The sequence below is a fragment of the Vulpes vulpes genome, chromosome 16 (assembly GCF_048418805.1).
Source record: "Vulpes vulpes isolate BD-2025 chromosome 16, VulVul3, whole genome shotgun sequence".
NCBI lineage: Eukaryota > Metazoa > Chordata > Mammalia > Carnivora > Canidae > Vulpes > Vulpes vulpes.
Genome location: NC_132795.1, coordinates 60,477,801 through 60,499,640, shown reverse-complemented (window position 1 = coordinate 60,499,640; position 21,840 = coordinate 60,477,801). Strand labels below are relative to the sequence as shown.

At 39.7% G+C, this 21,840-nt stretch overlaps 1 protein-coding gene across 9 annotated transcripts in view; it reads left to right on the top strand.

The window, feature by feature from the left end:
- The first annotated feature begins 897 nt into the window (after nt 1-897).
- Nucleotides 898-21,840, top strand: part of RIC8B (RIC8 guanine nucleotide exchange factor B) — a 99,954-nt gene continuing 79,011 nt past the window's right edge. For 6 of the 9 annotated variants that reach the window (XR_011997883.1, XR_003236848.2, XR_003236847.2 and 3 more), the window contains exons 1-2: nt 935-1,447; nt 10,172-10,219. Coding sequence is in view for 2 of the 9 variants with exons in the window: in XM_026010934.2 (XP_025866719.1) it covers nt 1,364-1,447; nt 10,172-10,219 (132 nt within the window). In the remaining 7 variants the exon portion in view is untranslated. Of the gene's footprint in view, nt 1,448-10,171; nt 10,220-21,840 lie in introns of all 9 variants that reach the window. The other 3 variants (XM_026010934.2, XM_026010933.2, XR_003236851.2) reach the window with 3 other exon arrangements.

The window sequence follows — 21,840 nt, the reverse complement described above, 5'->3', positions numbered from 1 at the left end:
GGGGCTTCTCTGGGCTCAGGGTGCGACCAGGGCCCGGCACAGCCCAGGCCCCCCGGCGCTCGCGGGCTCGGTGGGCCACCGACCGAGGCGGCGGCACGGGCGACGACGGAGCAAACGCGAGCCCTCCACGCCCGCCTCCCGCCGGCGCCACCCTCACGGCTGGGGCGGCAGCCCACCCCGGCGGGCGGCGCGCGGCGCGCGGCAGCTGGCTGCCTCTGGGGAAAAAGACCCGGATTTCAGTCGACTTCCCCGTTTACCAGCCCTGTGACTTAGGATGAGCTACTCAACCTATCCGGGCTCCTTGGGTTCCACAGAAATCTCCGTGTCGGGAGAATCCGGTAAGCTGCACGGCGACCACCTGCCACGGAGTCCGAGCCCCCGCGGCACGCGATACGTGGCAGCGACTACTGCTAAGGCAGAAAAAAAATTTTTTTTTTTATCCAGGTAATTGCCTGCAATTTCCCACATTACTGCAGCTGAATACATAACATGACCGCAAACAAGGGGAGGAAGGAAAGAATTTCAAAGAGACCGAAACCGCTAAATGAGAAAAAGAGGGAATTAAAACAGTGCCCGGCAGTTCCCACCAAGGGTGCCAGTTTCCGCGACTGTCAACCTGCCTGACCAGCCAGGGGAGAGCAGGACCGTCAGCTCCGACCGGAGCACAAAGGAGGCAGGGCCGCCGCTTACACCCTCCCCCTAACGGTCTCCTGGCCGCTGGCCTCCGGCGGCCGCGGGACTCCCGTTTCCGGCCCTAGCTGGACCACAGCTCCCGGCATGCCTTTGGCGGGAAGTCTTTCCCGCTGGATGACTACTAATCCCGGCATGCCATTCGGCACTCCAGTGAATTAGATGGGAGAGAGGCAGGACCCCCGCGAACGCAGGGAATTGTAGTCCACGTAGCTGCCGGCTCTTAGAGGGGCGGGGAAGAGCCGGGTCGCTCCCGTCAGCTGAGGAGAATGATTCATAGAGGAGGGTCAGGAGAGAACAGTTCTGTCTGCAAGAGCCCACTCAAAAGGCTGGACTCTTCTCCGAGGGAGGGAGAGGCAGGAGAGTAAGCGAGGCCTCGGGCCTGACCCCGCCTCAGGCCGCTCGTCCGGCCTCTCCCCGAGTCCTGGGCCTTGTCGGGGGCGGCCGCGAGGCGCCGGTTGCTGGGGGACCGTGACGTCGCGGGGTGAAAGTTGAGGGGCGGTGACGTCGGCCCTGCCCGGGCGGAGGCTGGCGGGTTGGAGGCAGGAGGGAGGGAGGGAAGGAGGGAAGGAAGGAAGCTGGGAACGAGCGAGCGAGCGGGGGCGCGAGGCGTTTACCTGGAGGCAGCGGCTTGGGCGCGCAGAGCGGCCGCGGCTCCCCCGCACCTGCGGCCATGGATGAGGAGCGCGCCCTCTACATCGTCCGGGCCGGCGAAGCGGGGGCTATCGAGCGGGTCCTGAGGGATTACAGCGATAAGGTAAAGAGCCCTGGCCCTGGGCGTGCGGTAGAGCACCCCCGGGCCGCCCTCGGGGCTTGCACATCGCATCCCTCCCAGCCCCCTTCATTCCGGGGATGCGCGTTACTCTCCCCCGAAAACGTTTCCGGCTTGGGCATGCGTGTTTGTGCCCCCAGCCTTTCGCGTCCGTGCATCCTGCATCCCCCTGCCCCCACTCTGGCGCCCACTCCTCTGATTCCGGCCCAGCAGCCTGTCCTGCGGTCCTCCTCCCAAGCGTGCAAGTCACACCCCCGGAATCCGTAGATGTGCGTCCGTGCCCTGTGCCCCACTCGGGGATGCATACATGCACGCGAGGCTTCCTCACCTGTATAGCATGAAAATCCGTGTTTCCGTGCTTAAACACGGCCCTTGACGTGCATAAAACCTATCAGCCACGATGGCAGTTCTTTGTATACCTACAGCACTATACAATTTCCAAGGCTTGATGTCTCATGTATGGTCTAACTTGATTCTCAGAGTGTTAATAGGGTAGATGGTGTCATCCTCCCCATTTTATAGATGAGAAAACCGAGGCGCTAAGAACTGAAATCACGCCAAGGTCATGGACATACTGTGTTGTAAGTGGGGGGGAGATTCTGACTCCTAATAATACCTATTATTTGTATCGTATTAACAGCTTTCCCTCCATTATCTCATTTAATCTGGACAGCAGCCCTGCGAGGTTTTATCTTCGTTTTGCAATTGAGATTCTATATCAGTTAAGTAACTTGCCCAAGGTCATACTTGTGAGCTGGGATTCCAACCTAGGTCTTCAAACCATTCATTGTTCTTTCCACTTTACGACTCTCCAGTAAAAAGATATCTTGTTATAAATCCCAGTCACTTCTCTGAATGTTTCTCCAAGAACCGTTAGCTCTCCATCACTTTTCCTTCCAGGGATTTTACATGCTTACTTCAAAAGGTAGCATATCACAACTTTATTCTTCCATTTAGAAGACTACTTAATAGGAATGACTGACTGACGACTCACTTCTGTGAAAATACACTCAACACCAAGTCTCAGCCTAGATAAAGCATCTTTCTTCCTTTCACTTGCTTCCACTCATAGCTTCCCCTTCTGGGTTTGCTATGCGTTCAGCACTGCACTGTAGTATACTTTGTATGATTGAGCTGCCAGTGTGCCATTTCTGCCCTGGGGGGTGGGGGGTGGGAGAAGATCCAAAAATAAGACAGCTTGATTTCCATTTAATCTTCCCAATAACCCTGTGAGGAAAGTGGTGGTATTCCGCATTTCATGAACAATATTTAGGATAATGTTGGCCCAAGTCCACACATTCATTGAGAGATGGGGCTGAGATTTGAATCTAGGTTGTCTGACTGCACTATCTACAGTACTGTGCTGCTTTCTTTGGGAGGATGTATGGATGGATTCAATTCTGTCTGTATCTTAGCTCCTTCACTTTCTAGTATGTTTTACTGTTGCATGTCTGCCTAATTTAGGAACAATTCTTTTAATGAATACGTGTACATATTGTGAAGATTATATTCATTTAATTTTATTTATAACTCCTTTCAAAAAAAAAGTGAGGCAACTACACACTGATTTTCAAAAGAAAGAGTGTTGAATCAATCAGTATTTATTTTTGCAATTACTATATGCCAGATATCCAGCAATAAATAAGAACTTTCTTCTCTAGTAAAGGGAGGAGTTGAAAAACCTCCAACTGGATCTTACCACTTTCTTCAATATTTCTCCTTCCTTTCATGCCTAAACTGATTAGAACTCCAGAGTTGCTCCCTTGAATTTATCTCTTCCTCTCCTTGATCTCCCTCTAGGTTGGTTTCTACTGGCCAAGTGCTGTCAGAGCTTAGTTTCTGGGTGTCTCCAGCTCCCCTTTCACATTGGGAATGTTTCTAAAGTTGTAATGCCCAGTGTATATCATTTAAGGTGGTATTCCTGAAGTACTTTTGGGCTGCGCCTAAGAATGCTCTGACTTGACGTGAACCAGGTCAGTCTGCTCCTTCAGAAAAGAGCTGTCATGTTTAATGCTGATTATAGTAGGGCTACCATACAAAGACAATAGCTGAGGTTCATGTTGTCTGTGGGGCTTTGCCCCTCAAGGCAAGAGAGATCTTGGAGGCAGATGAATAGGAAGAAGTGTGATTGCAGTGATCTGGCAATAAAAATGGGGAGGTGGAATTAAATTGCCTGGCTCTATGGGATATGGAGTCTGAAACCCTGAAAAAGTAGCTGAATACTGTGTGCTTGATTTTCCTTATCTGGAAAAACAGATTTGAGAAATGTTTAGAATAAGAGGTGATTATGGGGCATTGAGACACTATCTAACCAAGAACAGAAATGAATGATGTACAAAAAAAGTGACTTGTTCATTATTTGGAGGAGGAATTTCTTTATGCTACCTTTGTTTCTCTAGTAAAGCTAGAACTTGGGACAGTTCTAGAAGTACAGCGTACACATTTGAGTAGAGTATGTAAATATCCTGGACCATGTAAGAGGGCTTTTTGCTTTCCACTTTGAGGTTGAATTCTGACTCTTTGAATTCATTCCACAGATTTTTGCAGAGGAGCATGTTTAATGGGCTATTCCCTCTAAATAGTGGAAAGAAGGTAGAATTTAAAGTCAGATAAATCTTGGTTCAAATCTGCCTTTTGGGCAGCCCCGGTGGCTCAGCGGTTTGGCGCCGCCTTCAGCCCAGGGTGTGATCCTGGAGACCCAAGATCAAGTCCCACAGCAGGCTCCCTGCATGGAGCCTGCTTCTCTCTCTACCTCTCTCTCTCTCTCTCTCTCTCTCTCTCTCTCTCTGTCTCTCATGAATAAATAAATAAAATCTTAAAAAAAAAAAAAAACAAATCTGCCTTTTACTGGCTTCATGACTGTGGATGTTATTTTAAGCCTGAGTCTTGGCTTCCTTATCTGTAAAATAGGGATAATATTACTGAAGTTATTATGCAGCTAAGTTAACCAAAGTTTAATGCTGTACACTGAGCAGAGTGCATCTAGGAGGCATTTACTCAGTGAGTTTTAGTTCTAATGAGCAACGTACTCAAGAGGTCCTGTGGCTCTGGAGCCATACTGCCTGGACTCTGATCTTTATCATTCATTTGGCCTAGGACAAGTTACATGACTTTGTTGTGCCTCAGTTTCTTCACTTGTCAAACAGGGACAATAATAGTACCTACATCATAGGTTTGTTGTCAGGATTAAGTGAGTTATATGTCTAAAGCACTTGTAACTGTGCCTGGCACTGAAGAAGAACCCGTAACTGTTAGTTTTGAACAAAAAAGGCAGGAATTAAACATGTAGCACTGAGTTGATGTGGCTTGGTAAAAAAAAAAAAAAAAAAGAAAAGAAAAAAAAAGAAAAAAAAAAGAAAATTGAGGAATATACTTCTATCCTTTCTCTTTTCCCCTGACCCTTACATTTTCTAAAGCGTAGCAAAATACCTTGTACCATGTTTAGAGCCACAGTTACCTACCTGGCTCCAGGTAGCAACATCTAATTTCTACTGTGTTACAGAGACTTTAATTTTCAAGCCTTCTTCCTTCATATACTGACTCTTGTTATTCTGGGGAGAGGGAAGATCTATCTCAGAAAAAAAAAAAAAAAAAGAAAAGAAACTTGTCTGTTTTTCTTTTTTTTTTTTTTTTTTTTTTTTTTAAATTAATTTTTATTTATTTATGATAGTCACAGAGAGAGAGAGAGAGAGAGAGGCAGAGACACAGGCAGAGGGAGAAGCAGGCTCCATGCACCGGGAGCCTGATGTGGGATTCGATCCCGGGTCTCCAGGATCGCGCCCTGGGCCAAAGGCAGGCGCCAAACCGCTGCGCCACCCAGGGATCCCTTGTTTTTCAAGGGCATAATGCAAGTTGACCCAGCACAGGAAAGTATTAAAAAACAAATAGGAATAGTGGTTGTTCTTTTTCATTTGTCTCAATTCACCTGTTAACCTGTATTGAGTGCTTGCTGTGTACAACATATTACCTATCCCAAGCCCTTTCATATGTCATCACATACAATCCTCATATTAAAACTTATGAGGGAGATAGCAGTATTCTCTTTTAGTGGGGCATAGGAAATTGAGGTTCAGAAAGACAAAGTGACTATCTATGGGCTCAAGGGCACAGCTAGAAGTGGCAGACCTAGTCTTTAGATTCCATATCCAGGGCTTTTTTTTTTTTTTTGCAAGGTCAGGTTGTCTTTATCCTGTCTATTCTATGTTTTTGAGCATAGAAGAGAAAAAGGTTTTCAGGACCAGTACATTTTTTCCTTTGGTTACTATTAGGTCCTAATCACCTCCACTCCAGTTATAGAATGAGCTATTAATTATGGGTGGTATGGATTGTGCTAGTGTAGGCTGTCCAGGCTCCTCCTCCATCAAGGCCTGTTCTGATAACAGATTTAGTAGAGACATTAGTTGCCATCATTATGATTATCAGAACAAACAATGATCAAGGGCCCCAAGGTGTACAGTAGTATCTTAGTTCCTTGAATCACAGGATATTTAGACTAGAAGGAATTTGAAAGGTAACTGGATCTGTCCCCTTCAGTTAAGAGGTGAAGAAGCTGAGGCCTAGAGTCATCAATTATGATGATAGCCAGATAAATGGCTTGGTGGCCTTAGAGGCTCCCTGGGCATATGATTACTCCATATCAAACTCCAACAGGATTCCATTTTGGAAATATGGCAAATTTATGACCAAATTAAAGATAAAGTTATTTAAGATACAAGCAGATAGGTAGGTCTCCAAGAGTAGTCCTCATAGAGAGGAAAATGACACTGATAGCAGTGAGGTATTCATTTGTGTCCTAGAACAATCTGATTAATAGGGACCTAATATTGACACAGTTCTAGAAATGCAGACTACACATTTGAATAGGGTATGTAAATATCCTGGACCATGTAAGAGGACTTCTTGCTTTCCACTTTGGGGATGAGATCTGACTCTGAGCTCATTCCACAAATTTTTGCAGGGGAGCATGTTGAGTGAGCTGTTCCTTTGTTATACCTTGTTCTTGTTTCCAGACTGGATTATATAATCTCAGTTACTGGAATTTAGTTCTAGGAGTAATCTCTTCGTGAAACACAGCACACAACACACACACACACACACACACACACACACACCGCACCCCTGTTAGGCTAATTCCCTTATATCAGTACTGTTTTAATGTATCTTCTAAAATGTGAAATAACTCTTAATTCGCTGATAGGTCAGTACTTGGCTAGATGCCACATCACAGGCCATGCTATAATAACAATAGTGGCCACTTAATGAACACCTGCTATGTGCAAGGTGCCATACATAAAAGATAAGGAAACTCTGACAGGTAGTAAAGTTGAATAACTTGACCAAGGTCACACTTTTAGTAAACAGCGGAACTGTACTCAAACCCAATGCTTTCTGACTCCTGAGCTTTTTAGAGCCTACTCATAGGATATAAAATCTATGGGGTGGAAGGAGTCCTCTTAAGTCTGGTGTGTCACTCAGCTGTTTCTACTTTACTTGGTCTCTAAATTGAACAATGGTTTTACTCTTTAGTTTATATTTGACTTGCTGCTCCTGTTCATCTGGAAATTAAGCACATAAAGCTGAGGTGGTTGACTGTTGGTTAGCAGTTCTGTAAAGGTATTTACAGCCAGAAATGCTAGTTCCCCTTCCCTTCCCTTCCCGCCTTAGAAAGGGGATAGAATAAGGGCTAGAAGTACTGAATAGATTAGGTACAATCTAAGTTGTATAAAAGAAACCACCCTTAGAGAGGCCAACATCTTTGGATCCAAACAGTCTTAGAGGGCTGAGCTTCTGAATAGATTGGCACATTCAAAATTCAATTTGTATTGCCTCACATGCCAGTATATTTTCTAATTGAATTAAGCCCTCATGCTAGTTAGGACTTTTGAAAGCTTTTCTTTCTTTCTTTTTTAATGTTGTGGTTTTATGACCGGATCAGCCTTGCATTTAAAGGCAACAGAAGATTTAGTCCTTGGTACTCTTCTAAATTATCACCTTAAAAGATAAATTCTATGTAGAATCTGTTTAATAGATATATTTATAACTTAATGTGGGTCTTTCTAAAAGATGATTACTTTCTCTGTTCCTTTACCATAAATGCCAGAGAAAGTTTAGGAAACCATTATATTGGCAACTAGGTTCATTTATTCCAGATAACTTGTGGAATTAATATTTCACATATAACGGCAAAAAAATAGCTTTCTTGATTTCTAAGTACAGTTTATTTTCACTTGTATTGGACTTTTTCTCAGCGTCAGTTTACAACCTTAGCCTGATGTCTGCTGCTTCTTTATCTAAAGTTAGTTTTTACTAAACCTCCCCTATAAATTCCTGAGTTATCTAATTCAGATTTACAGCTTGTTTTCCTTTCTTCTCTTTTCTTTCTTTCCTTGTTCATTCATTTGTTTATCTTTTATTTTTAAAATTTCCCTTTTAATTATAAAAATAATATACCAACAGTAAGTTTTGTCAAAGACATCACCAGAAACTCTACCACCCCTATACAGTTGCTTTTATTTTTGCATTTTAACACTCAAGCCTTTGTTCGAATGTATCCATATACTTATGCAGGTACTGTCATCATAGACATTTAGGTTGGTGTTTTACTATTTTTCCACTTGATGCCATTATAAGTAATGTTCTATGTTGTTACAGAGATCTTTAGCTATTTTTTTTGTTTTAATTGCAATATATTTCATCAGGTGGATGCATGGCAGTTTATTTCATCAGTCTCCTGTTAGATATTCAGATTGTCTCTTTCTTCCATAATATTAGATAACATTGTAGTGAATATGCTTATATTTTTCTCTCCTTCTGGATGATCTCGTTAGGATAAATTCCTAGGAGAAGTTCTGCATCAAAGGATATGAATATTTTTATGTTTTCTAGTATATGTTACCAAACTACTTTACCTTTTAATTTTTATTTATTTATGATAGTCACAGAGAGAGAGAGAGAGAGGCAGAGACACAGGCAGAGGGAGAAGCAGGCTCCATGCATCGGGAGCCCGATGTGGGATTCGATTCCAGGTCTCCAGGATCACGCCCTGGGCCAAGGGCAGGCGCCAAACCGCTGCGCCACCCAGGGATCCCTACTTTCCCTTTTAGAGTTTATGTCAGTTTATACTGCTGCCAGCAATATCACACCTAGATTATTGATGCCCATTTCTTAGAAGGCTTTATGTCCTCAGTCTTGCTCTCCTTTGATCTGGTCTGTAGGCAACTGTCCAAAATATTCTTCCAGAATGCTCTACTGTTTACACCTCTCTAAGAATCTTCCTCTGGTTTCCTGTCACCTATCTTCCAGTTCAGTTATAAATTTTTAAAATCAAGCCATTCTTACTATGTTACATCATCCATTTTAATTGTTTTGCAAACCATATGCGAGGCCGCCTCTCTTCAGTTTCTTCAAATGGCCCTTCTCTCTTACCTCTAAGTCTTCCCTCTGACCATTTCTTACTTTCAGAACTGCTTCTCTGTCAGCATTTCTCCATCTCATTTAATTTCAAAAATTGCTTCTTCTACAAAGCAGACAACACAGAACCACCTGTAATGATGCTGTCTTGAGTACTTTGTGTACTTCTGATGAGTTGCCAATAAATGTCAGTGTGGCCAATGAGAAAAATACAAAAGAAAGGCAGAGGTGTTCGGTGGAGATTTTTTTTTTTTAAAGGAAAACATAGGATTCATGAGAGCACTTGGTTCTCTTGAATAAAACTTGAGAAAAGAATGCGAAATTTTGTGCTTTGTTTTTGGGTATTATCACTGTTTATGTGACACTGAGCAAGTCAACTTACTCCATCCTCTGTTTCAGCTACAGAGTGGAAAATACAGTGTTGCCAATCATTTGGAGAGTCGTAACACTGTTCTCTTCCAATTATTTTTTCATCAATATCATTGACCTCATCATCATTATAATCCTAATATTTACAGAATATTTACTCAGCGCCAGGCACTGAGGTGGTATGTTATATGCCTTAGCTGTTTAACCTTCACAGCAGTTCTGTGAATAGGTCCCCCTTCTTTTCATAGGAGGAATCCACTGATAGAGATTTTGTTACTTGCTCAACTAGTTAGTGGTAGAGCCATATTTAAGCCTTAATTCTTAGAGAATTACTTCTCTGAAATACCAATCTATCTTCCCTGTCTACAATTCTCTGATCATTTCTTATTGCATATGAAAAAGAAAGCAACATTGGGTCTTAGCAACACTGGAAGACCCTTCCAAATTTCTGTCCAATTTACTTTTCCATTCCCCTCTTTTTCCATTCCCCTGTCCCCTCACATTTGTCCTATATTTCACTTTGAAAGACCTATTTATTTCACAAATATATCATATTTTCACACATCTGAGCCTTTGTTTCTGTCCTTAGAATGCTTTCTGTTTGCCTCCTCGCAAACTCCTGTTCATCCCCCAAGGTCCAGCTCAAATGGTCTATACTCTATGCAAATCATTCCAAAAAAAAAAAAAAAAAAATTACAGATTTTCTCAGGCAGAGTTAGTGACTTAGAACTCTGTTATTTTGTCTGTTTTTCTGCTCTAGTCTTTTATACTGCTTAATAATTATTTACTTACATACCTTTCCTGCTTTAATATGAATGTTGAAATACAATATGGGAATGCAACATTTTTACAGACATGTTTTTAAACATAACCAAAATGAAAAATCTGTGTAATTAAAATGACATTGTTTCCCTTTTTTTCCCCCCTCAGCATAGGGCTACTTTCAAATTTGAATCAACAGATGAAGATAAAAGAAAGGTAAGCCTTGGTGTGTGTGTGTGTGTGTGTGTGTGTGTGTGTGTGTGTGTGTGTGTTTCATTCATGGACTCTCTAAACAGTGAACTTGTTTTCATCTGATGATTGTTTAGTTTTTGGTTTCCTTTCACTTTGCTTTTAGGAATGCTAAGAAGACAAGTACCAGGGTTAGTATGGATTACACACACCTTTCTCCTCTTCCATCCCCATAGGACCATTATACTTGCATAAATCAGGGGAATGGGAAGGGTTCAGAGGGGACTGTCCCGTGTGTTCTCACCTACAGAGATTGACTTTATTTGGTGGCAGAACTGTAAGCTGCCCAAAATGCATTGCTAATATTGTGATGCTTGGCTTTGGGTTAAGTTTTGGGAAAGCAGCTGCTTGTGCTGTTGCTCCTCAACCACACATTGTTCCCCATACTGGCAGTAATTTATATTGTTTTCAGCAATTGTCTTGGTCACTGACTTAACAGGCATAGAGAAAAATGGAGTCAAGAGCCTCACCAGTAGGGGAGTTATTATAAGAAAGGGTGAATCAGAGGGGCACCTGGGTGGCTCAGTCGGTTAAGTGTCTGACTCTTGATTTTGGCTCAGATCATGATCTCAGAGTCTTAAGATTGAGTCCTGCATTGGGCTCTGCAGTAGGCTTAAAGCCTGCTTGAGGTTCTCTTTCCCCTTTTCCCTCTCTCTAAAAACAACCAAAAAATAAAAATAAATAAATAAAATTTTTAAAAGATTTTATTTATTTATTCACTAGAGACACACAGAGAGGCAGAGACACAGGCAGAGGGAGAAACAGACTACCTGCAGGGAGCCCAATGTGGGACTTGATTCTCAGACCCTGGGGATCATGCCCTGAGCTGAAGGCAGATGCTCAACCACTAAGCCACCTAGGCATCCCTAAATAAATATTTTTTTTAAAGGGTGCATCAGAGATATGACATGTAGTTTATGTTTTGCCTTTTGGGGTTGCCTGTGGTTGCTTTTATAGCTGATTGGAGCATGATGCTAAAGAAGAAGCTCACTAGCTTCCCTTGACCATTTTGCTGGGCAAAATGACTGGGCACCTGGGTGGCTCAGCAGTTGAGCGTCCACCTTTGGCTCAGGGCATGATCCCAGAGTGCTGGGATCGAGTCCCACATCAGGCTTCCTGTATGGAGCATGCTTCTCCCTCTGCCTATGTCTCTGCATCTCTCATGAATAAATAAATAAAATATTTAAAAAATAATAATGTCAAGATCAAGTGAGAGAATATGTCTGAACCAGTGTAAACCTATCACTGCTGCTGAAAAAATAGCTTAAAACCAGTGCTTTCCTGGGAATAGTCTGATAATACCTTGAAATCATCCCTTTACCTCCACCCCTACCCCCACCTGATGTCTACATTTCACTCATTTTACCTCTTAAGATTCCTACCATCCATTCTCTCCTTAATCCCTGCCCTAATTCACACCTTCATCTGAGTTACTGTACCAGTTTCCTGACTGTTCTTTCTTTTTCCAGTTATGTGCCCTTTCAGTCCGTTGTCCATAATTCTAAAACAACAACATAATCATATCACTCCCAACCTTAATACCCATGAGTGACTTTCTTTGCCTATAGAATAAAGTCAAGCGTCTTAACATGATATAATACATGTCCAGTGATCTGATGTCTGTCCACTTTTGTAGTCTATTAGATACTACTCTCTATTGTATTTTATGCTTTAACAATATGAAATATTTCCAGCTACATACATATCTGCATCCCTTCTGCTTTCTTTCTAACTTTCCATATGTTGTGTTCTACCTAGAATACCCTCTCCTTCTTTATATACTACTTCCTCTTTTCACCTGGTTAATTCCCACTCAGCGCCAGGAGCACCTCCTTTAGGAAGCCTCCTCTGGCATTCTATCAGGGTGAAGTAGGGTGAAGTATCCCTCTTCAATAGTCCCATAAAATTCTATGTAAATCTCTAACATTATGTTTGTACATTGTCTCTTCATTATATATTGAGGTCTCTCATTGATAGACCCTGCAAACTCCAATGATAGATACTATTGCTTATCTTTATATCCTCGACATCTAGAATGCCCAGCGCATAGTAGGTTAGCCAAAAAGTATTTATTGAATGAGTGACATGGAGTATAAACTTTGAAGGGTAAAGGTTTAAGTCTGATTTTCTTTTGGATACTCTGGTTTCTCTTCAGATCACATAAATCTTTCACCTTTTACTGATTTTCTTTTGGATTTGAATAATGTAAACAAGACTCAAGTACCTTGTAGAACTAATTTGCAACTACGGTTATGCTGTTTGAAGAGCCTTTTCAAGATAGGCCTGCTCAGGCCTGACCCCTTATCTACTGAGTCAGAATTTGCTGAGTGGAATCCAGGCATATGTATTTTTATAAATGGTCTTTGGGAAATAAGTACTCACACCTTGGGTGGGAGTACAAAATGGCACAATTCCTATGGAATAGAAACTGGCACTATCTACCAAAATTACAAATGCATTTTGCCCTTTGACCGAGCAACGTCACTTTTAGAAATCTATTCTGTGGATAGCTTCAACCCAAGTAAACATAGTTATTCATTGAAAATTGTAAATAATAGCAGAAGATTAGAAACTAACAAGTGTCCAGCAATTAGGGAGCATTTGAAGAAACTAGGGTACATCTACATAATGGAATACTGTGATGTAGTAAAGAGGGGAGCGGGGGAGAGGGAGAAAGATAGGTATGTGCTAATGGGAGAGTTAAATGAAAGAAAAGGAGTAAGGTGTTAAAAAGAACAATTTTGATACATTCATGATAGGTGTTCAGGCTAGGGAGGCAGCTGCTATTTTTATTTTATTTGAGAGAATTTATACTATATCTGTTGATTCACTGTACCTTGGGATTCTGACACTAGAATCTTTGATAGTGCTTTTACTGGTCAAAATAAGCACATTAAGACAGATTCTCCATACTCCATATAAGTTTCAGTTGATGGAGAATAATTTCCCATTTAGTTTTAATTTAAGCATGTGTGTTTTCTGTAGGATAGTAGCAAAACCTAACATTTCAAAGTGTTGTCTTTTACTGCCTGCTAGATCTTTGGAGACAGTAGCTTCTGTGCTGGTATTATTTTCAGTGACTATGTGTAGATTCCTGGGAGATCTGATATAAACATAAGCAATTAGGGACCTAGTTAGCTGTCTTAATAATGGAAAAAGATGGGCAAACAAAATCATTTTAGTCTCTAAGGGTTAAAATCATTAGTGACTCTGTGTAAGGCCCTAAGACTATCGGAATGCTCTAAAGGATCTACATCCTAACAGCTTTTTAGGTTCTCCGTGTAGAGAGACATAGAATAGTAGGCATGTCTTGACATTAAACCCAGTCTGAAATTAAGAGGAACTCAAGTTACTGTCTAATTTGTTTTGCTGCCCTAGTATTCTTTCTCTTTCCTAAACGTGTCTCTGGAGCCTTCTGCCACCAGCTGCGTGGTAACAGCAGCGCCCCTTTCGATAAACTAACTACAGGTGCTGTCTTTCTGAAAAACATACCTTTTTTCTGAAAAGTTTTATGACCACTTGGAAGTAAATGTAAAGGAATAGACAGAACCTTTCAAAAAATAAAACATGATTGTACTGTGTTTTTTAGGAAATGGTTATAAATTAATGATCCTTAGGCCTAATTCCAAACACTTACATAGTGTTTTGCATTTTTACAAAGATTTACTTTGCAACAGTAATGCAGCAGTTCTGTAAGTCTTGTGAGAATATCACCAATCCTATTTTATAGATAAGAAAACTGAGGCTTATGTTAATGATAACTTGCTAACACTCACATAACTAGTAAATGGCAGATCCTCAAATAGAGAATGGATTTTCTGATTGTAAAGTGCAGTTCTGCCACTGCTCAGTGCTCCATAGCTGCCACTCATTCCGACTTGAGGTATATTTTCAGAAGGTTTGAAATTGTGACTCACTACCTTGTTTTATCTCTTATTCTTGAGAAACCATTTAGGCAACCAGACTTAAATTGGAAAATAGCAAAGGAAATTACCAAAAAGGAGAGCTTAAGTTTTTCTAGAGAAGTAAAGTCAGATACAACTGTTATTTTGCATATAATGCAAATAGTTCCAGGTGCATATGAATCATTGTATAGTTAGATATAACCACCTGCGCTTATTGAAGCATTTGCCTTATATTCTCTACCTCTAGGCTGTGATTGTTTACCTGCACAAAACAAATACACCATGCAAATCGGTAGGATGGAGGGAAGTAATCTGAAAATTTACATCTTGAGGAAATGAAAGCTCTTATATTTGGCTTCTAAAACACAACTGATCTCCACACCAATAAAGAGTACTAATTGCAATAAATGTTGAAACATACATGTTGTTTAATGAGTAAAAAAATTGCAGCTCTTTCACCTGTGAGATAAGAATACAGCCATATCAAATATAGAAAACCTCAGGTATTGTCTAAGATAAATCTTTGTGTACGTAGTGATTTTCCCCAAAAGAATAAAGTTAAAAATAGCCAAATTTCAAGCATTTGTCTCATTACCTTTAAACTCGTGTAGATAAGCCCGTTTTCTATAAAGGCAGAGGATAATTGCTGAGTTGAGAACTCTTAAGAACAAGAACTCTGGCTTAGTTTTCTTTATATATATATATTTCAGCCTCCCAGATGGCAGAAAATAGGCACCTATAGTAAACACCTGTTAAATAAATGGAGGGACTTGTAGATTGAATGGGGGCCAGAATTACAATGACTTGTACATATTGTTTGACTTTGATATTTTCTTAATTACACAGAATCTCAGTATAATGTTGTTTACGGGAAAAAATGGATACAAAAGCATTCAAACAGTATGATCACAGTCATGTAAAAGTAATAACTATAAAAAGAAAAATGATCATAAGGAAATTTACTAAATTTACTAAATGGTGGCTATCTGAATATTATTACTGTAGGTGATATTTTTTCCCTTTTCTATATTTAAATAGAAAATTACAGTAGATGATAGTGATTTAAGAATGTGATAATTACATAACATGTTACATATGCTACTCTATAGTAGTGTGGTTAGAGGCATAAGCAAAGATCAATACTTTTTAATCATTTATTTTCCTTAAAATTGAGCCTTTTTGATTACCTTATATATACCTTTGGAGGGGAACTTTAAAAATGCTACTAGTTTGGAAATAATATTGCCTATGGAGTCAATTTATGGTGTGAAATAAATTTATATGAACATGAAAGTTCATTCTACCATTTGAAATTTTCTTTTTACTTCCCCCTCCCCTCCCGCCAGATCTGAATGTGCTTGGCATATTAGTAGAGATCTCTGTAGTCCACAGATATTTTTTCAGTAATTCCTGTGTGCCAGGTCCTGTGTTAGACCTTGGTTGCTAAGTTGGCTATTTGCCTTGTGGTATGTGGTTTGGCACATTCTCAGCTACAGATGCATACTGAAGATTGCCATTGTGGACTCTAGAAAATGAATGGATAAATTTCCATATTAGATTCTCCTCAGGAAATGTGCCAAGACAGAACCATCAATTCTATACTGTGAATCCATGCTTAGGAATAGCTCAAGGCATGATGCTTGCTCTGAAAGCCTTTTATGCTTATTTTAGTTACTTGAAATTGTTAAACTCCAGTTTTCACTAAAACAGAATGAGCTTCATATGCTTTATAAATTTGACTCAAATTTCATTTTATTGTCTCACCTTAAGGAATACTTTGATACAAGTACATCTCTTATTTAGAAGATAATAACTTTAAAGATAATCATTTTCAACATCTTGATTTCTTTGAAACACATATACACACACAGTCACACACACATATACAACCAAAAGCATCCTAAACCTTTTACTTTTTAAAGTTTCTGTGTCCAGCTGGGATCTGGCATAAAACTTGGCTAGAAGGGGTGAATTGTAGCATAGATCAAGGTGAATGCCTCATAGTAGTTTAATAATTTGGTATAAAATAATTTAAATTTCATTTCAGACTCCATTTTTTATTTTGGATGTTTGCAAAGGCATTGAGAGACTAAATGTAGGGAAAAAGAACAAAACAGCTCTTCTGACTTAGCAGGCCATAGATGTGGCAGCCCACATAAGGTCTTTGGATCACTTTTTAGGATTTCTTTCTCAGAATTATAAGAATAGATCTCCAGTTTGTACTTTAGAATTTCAGATTCATTTTCTCTTACGAGAAAGCAAAAACAAAAAAACCTCAACAAGAAGTTCCACTTCCAGCCATGATAGTATGAGTAGTTCTACAGACCTGCTCCCCACTGAAACTGATAAAAATTATTTTTAAAAACAATCATTTAAAGTCTTGGAAGGAGCGGTTCAGTCAGTTAAGTTGTCAGCCTTCTACTCAGATCATAATCCCATGGTCCTGGGATTGAGCCCTGTATTGGGCTCTCTGCCTGCTCCTCTCTCTCCCTCTGCAGCTCTCCCTGCTTGTGCTTTTGCTCTCTCTCAAATAATTTTTTAAAAATCTTAAATATAAATACATACATACATACATACATACATACATGTCTGGAAATACTCCTAAGAACATAGAGTCAATGAAGAAATACTTGTTCAAGAAAATCTACTAAAACTCAGTAAGAAAAGTAAAAATCTGTGGTATTAGAACTGAGACCTGCTCCCTCTTCCCATTAGTTGAGTGAGATGGAAACTGTTCCCCAAACTGATGAATTCACGAACATAGAGCTCTCTCTTTCCTCAGTTCTCAGGTGGAAGGCTCTCTTCCAGTAGAAAGGTAAGATCAGTATTTCTCATCCTGCCCCAGTTACCTGTTGCTGAGACAAATTCTAGGTGAGTACAGCTGAGAGGTGGGTCCTCCTCCTTTCACCCAGCCCCCACACAAGACAGAGGCTCTACCGTGGATATGGCACCATGGAAAATAGAGGAGCCCCAATTGCCCTTGCCCTGGCCTGTGGGATGCAGATTCTACTCTGGGAGAGGCAAGTTGAGGATAGCTGGGACTGGTATTCCTCCGTCCCTTCTTCAAGCTCTCCAGGAGGTGTCACCCAGAGAGAAGCATGACATTGTCTTTGCCCCCTAGCATCAGAACCAGAGCTCAGAAATTTTGTCTAGAGAACAAGCAGACCTAATAGCAGAGACCCTCCCAAAAGGAACCAACATCATTTGCGGAGTGTGAAGTGCATGCCTGAGGGGACAGGTTGTGGTGAAAGGAGGAGCTGGAGGGAGATTGATAGTCATTGGAGATGCACGCTAACCAGAAGACTGGCTAATTTGCTAGAGAGAAAAGGGGAAAGAGGCAGCTGGGAGGAACCCTCCTGTGGTTAGAACAAATTCTAAATACTGACCTCAGGGACTATCCCTTCAAAGGAGCCCTAATAGATTGGTTCAGTTTGTGGAGCAATTTATGCCCAGGGTATTGTTGAAGACAATAGATCAATCAGCTGGTAGTTGTTGGAACTTAACAGCTGGGTGTGGTCAGAGAAAGAGAAGGTCAAGGAGGGGCCAGCCAAAGCCACTGTCATTTTAGGATGAGCCCCCTGAGGAGCAACATCTGCAGAGAGGGAGGGGGAAAATATACTTAACTAAAATAATTCATCCAGTCACTGAACAAATAACAATAGCAAATCTTGGAGGGTAGATTCAGTATCCATTGTTGCTACTACTTATTACGTAAAATGTCCAGTCCCCCCCCCCAAAAAAAATTATATATGAGACATGTGAAGAAAAGGGGAAGAATGACCTATATACAGTGGGGGAAAAGCAGGTGACAGAAACTGTCCTTGTGAGAATGACAAGATGCTGAGTTTAATGGACAAAGACTTCAAAGTAGCCTTTATAATTATATTCAGAGAACTAAAGGAAGCCATGATTTAAAAAGTAATGCAAGGGTTGATGACAATGTCACATCAAATGAAGAATATCAGTATGAAGAGAGAAATTGTTAAAAGGAAAAAGAAGAACCAAATGGAAATTTTGATGTTGAAAGGTATAATAAAATATAATAACTGAGATAAAAATTCCCTAAAGGGGCTCAACATTAGGTTGAAACTGGCAGAAGAAAGAATAAACAAACCTGACAGTAGAACACTAGAGAATGTACAAGATAAATAACAGAGAATAAAGAATAAAGAAAAGTAAAGAAAGACTTAGAAATATGGGGCAACATTAATGCCAACAGCTATATATAATGGGAGTCCCAGAAGGAGAGGAGAGGGAGAATGAAGAAAAAATATTGAAAGAAATGATGGCTAAAATTTTCCTAAATTTATTGGAAAACAACCTACACATCCAGGAAGCTTAATAATTCTGAGTAGGATAAAGTCAAAGAGATCCACAAACAGATACATCATTAGTAAAAACGCTAAAAGACAAAGACAAGGAAAAAAATCTTGAAAGCAGCAAGAGAAACATGACTCATCACAAGGGAAGCTCTATAAAACACAGCTGACTTCTCAAAAATGTAGGCCAGAGACAGTGGAATAACATATTCAAATAGCAGAAAGAAAAAAACCTCAACCAAGAATCCTATTACCAGCAGACTTATCTTAACAGTGCAAGGAAGATAAAGATATTTCCAGATAAATGAAAAACTGAAAGACCTTGTTCTAGACCCACCTTATAAGAATTATACTAAAAGTTCTTTCAACTGTAGTTTGAATTTACATGAAGAAATAAGAAGCACTGGAAAAGGTAATTTTGTAATTGTAAAAGACAATATAAATGCATATATTTCTCCCTTCTTAACTGATTTTAAAAGCATTTATATAAAACAATATGTATATAATGTATTATTGAGCCAATAACATATAGAAATGTAATATTTGCCAAACAGCACAAAGGTAGATAAGAGCAAAACTGTATTAGGCTAAGGAAATGACTCCAGATACTAATTCAGATCCTCAAAAACAAATCAAGAAAATCAGAAATGATAAATAAGAAGGCAAATATAACAAAATATCTAAGTATATGCTTGATGTTTTCTTTTTCTCCTCAGGGTCTTTAAAAGACAAAATTATACAAAGTAATAGTTATGATATATTGTTGGGTTTGCAACATTCATAGATGTATATATAACAGTAATGCCACAAAAAGAGGAGAAGGGAATAGCATCATATAGAAATAATGTTTCTGTAGCTCGTTGGAACTAAGTTAATATAAATCTGGAGCTGATTCTGATAAGATGTATATGCTAAGTAAGCCCTTGAGCAACAACTAAGAAAACTCAGACTTAGGAAATAACTCAGTTTTTAGAAAAGCCACAAAACCTTGTTGAAAGAAATTAAATAAAATCTAAATAAATTGGAAGATATTTCATGCCCATGGATTGGAAAACTGACTTTCAGTAAAATGGCAGTACTTCCCATATTGATCTACAGATTTAATGAATTACTTTTTAGAATCCCAGGTAACTTCTTTGTAGAAATTGACAAGCCAACTCTAAGATTCATGGAATTGAAAGGGATTCGGAATAGCCAGATTAATCTTGAATAAACTTGGCTCACAATTCCCAACTTCAAAATATACTACCAAGCAACAATATTCAAGAGAGTGTGGTACTGGCATGAGGACAAAGTAAATATAAATATATGTGTATAGACATAGGTCAGTGAAATAATATCAAGAGTCTAGAAGTAAACACATGTCTCTGGTCAACTAATTTTTGACAAGGATGCCAAAACCATTCAATGGGGAAAGAACAGTTATTTAACAAATGGTGCTATGACACCTAGATAGTCTCATATAAAAGAATGAAGTTAAACCTTTACCTCACACTGTATGTAAAAGTTAACTCAATGGATTAGACCCTAATGGATTAAGAGCTAAAACCATAAAATTCTTAGAAGAAAACAGACAAATCTTCATGACCCAGGATTTGGCAATGGATTGTTAGATATGACCCCAAAAACACAAGCAACAAAAGAAAAAAAAACAGATAAATTGGACTTCATCAAAGTTAATTTGTGCTTCTAAGAACACTATTAAGAAAGTGAAAAGACTGCCCACAGGATAGGAGACAATATTTTCAAATCATGTATCTGGTAAGAGACTTGTGTCTAGACTATATAGAGAACTCAGTAAAAAGAAACCCAATTCAAAAATGGCAAAGAGGGATCCCCGGGTGGCTCAGGGGTTTGGAGCCTGCCTTTGGCCTGGAGTGTGATCCTGGAGTCCTGGGATCAGGTCCCACATCAGGCTCCCTGCATGGAGCCTGCTTCTCCCTCTGCCTGTGTCTCTGCCTCTCTCTCTGTGTCTCTCATGAATAAATAAATAAAATCTTTTAAAAAAACAAACAAAAATGGCAAAGGATCTACATAGACATTTTTCCAAAGATACACAATTGACCAGTGAACACATGATCAAAATGATAACTTGACATCATTAATCATAGGGAAATGCAAATAAAAGCCACAATGAGATTCTGGTTCATACTGGTATGGCTAGAATAAAAATCAATAACAAGTGTGGGAAAGGATGTGGAGAATAAACCCTCATACCTTCCTAGTGAGAATATAAAATTGTGCAGCCACTTTAGAAAACAGTCTGGCAGTTTCTCAAAAGGTTAAACTCAGCAATTCTACTCCTAGGTATAATTGCTGAGGTATAATAAGAAAAAGGAAAAAAGAAAAAGGTATAATCCTTTTCTTACACAAAAGAAATGGAGATACATATCCATGCAAAAACTTGTATGTGAATATTTACAGCAGCATCATTCATAATAGCCAAAAGGTAGAAACAACCCAAATGTCTTTCAGTTTGTAAATGGATAAACAAAACATGTTAAGCATGCAATGAAATATTACTCAGCCAAGAAAAAATAATAAAGTAATTGATAAGTGCTACAACATGAATATACCTTGAAAACATTATGCTAAGTGAAAGAAGCCAGACACAAGGGCTATGTAATGTATGATTCCATTTGTATGAAATGTCTAAAATAGGCGGATCATAGTAACGAAGTTGATTAGATGTTGCATTGGGGGTAGAGAAAGAGGGGAGTGGGGAGTTATTTCTGACTTTGGATTTCTTTTTTTGATAATGAGAATATTCTAAAATGAGACAGTGATGATGATGGTGGTCATACATATGTGAATATACTAAACCAATGCATTACATGCTTTTAGCAGGGTGAACTTTATGATATGTGAATTGTATCTCAATAAAGCTTGTTATTAAATACTAGTCAGTAACATACACTGTCCATCATCATTCTAAGCAGTATATGAATTGGATTGGACATGGATTAACATGTCTAATCCTCACAAGGCCATAAAGTAGGTGTTGTTTGGCTTTGCAGATAAGGAAACTAAGGCATACAGGAAATTACTTTTCCTAAACTAATGAAGTAGGAGGCCATGACCCAAGCCCAGACAGTCTGGCTTCACAGCCCAAGTGCTACACTATACTGCCACTCATTAATAATTGAATTGACCTGTTGTATAGCTTAGGAATTGATTCTATTCATTTTCTGATTTTAGGCTTCTAAAATTTGAGACTTGATGCAGAACATAAACAAAGCTTTGACGCTGAGCTAATTATCAGCATTGACAGGAAACAGAAAAGTAGCATGCTTTGCAGTGTGACTGAATAGGATAGTATGTTGTGTACAATTTCTTTTTCTTAGAAGTTAGCTCTTCCTTACAA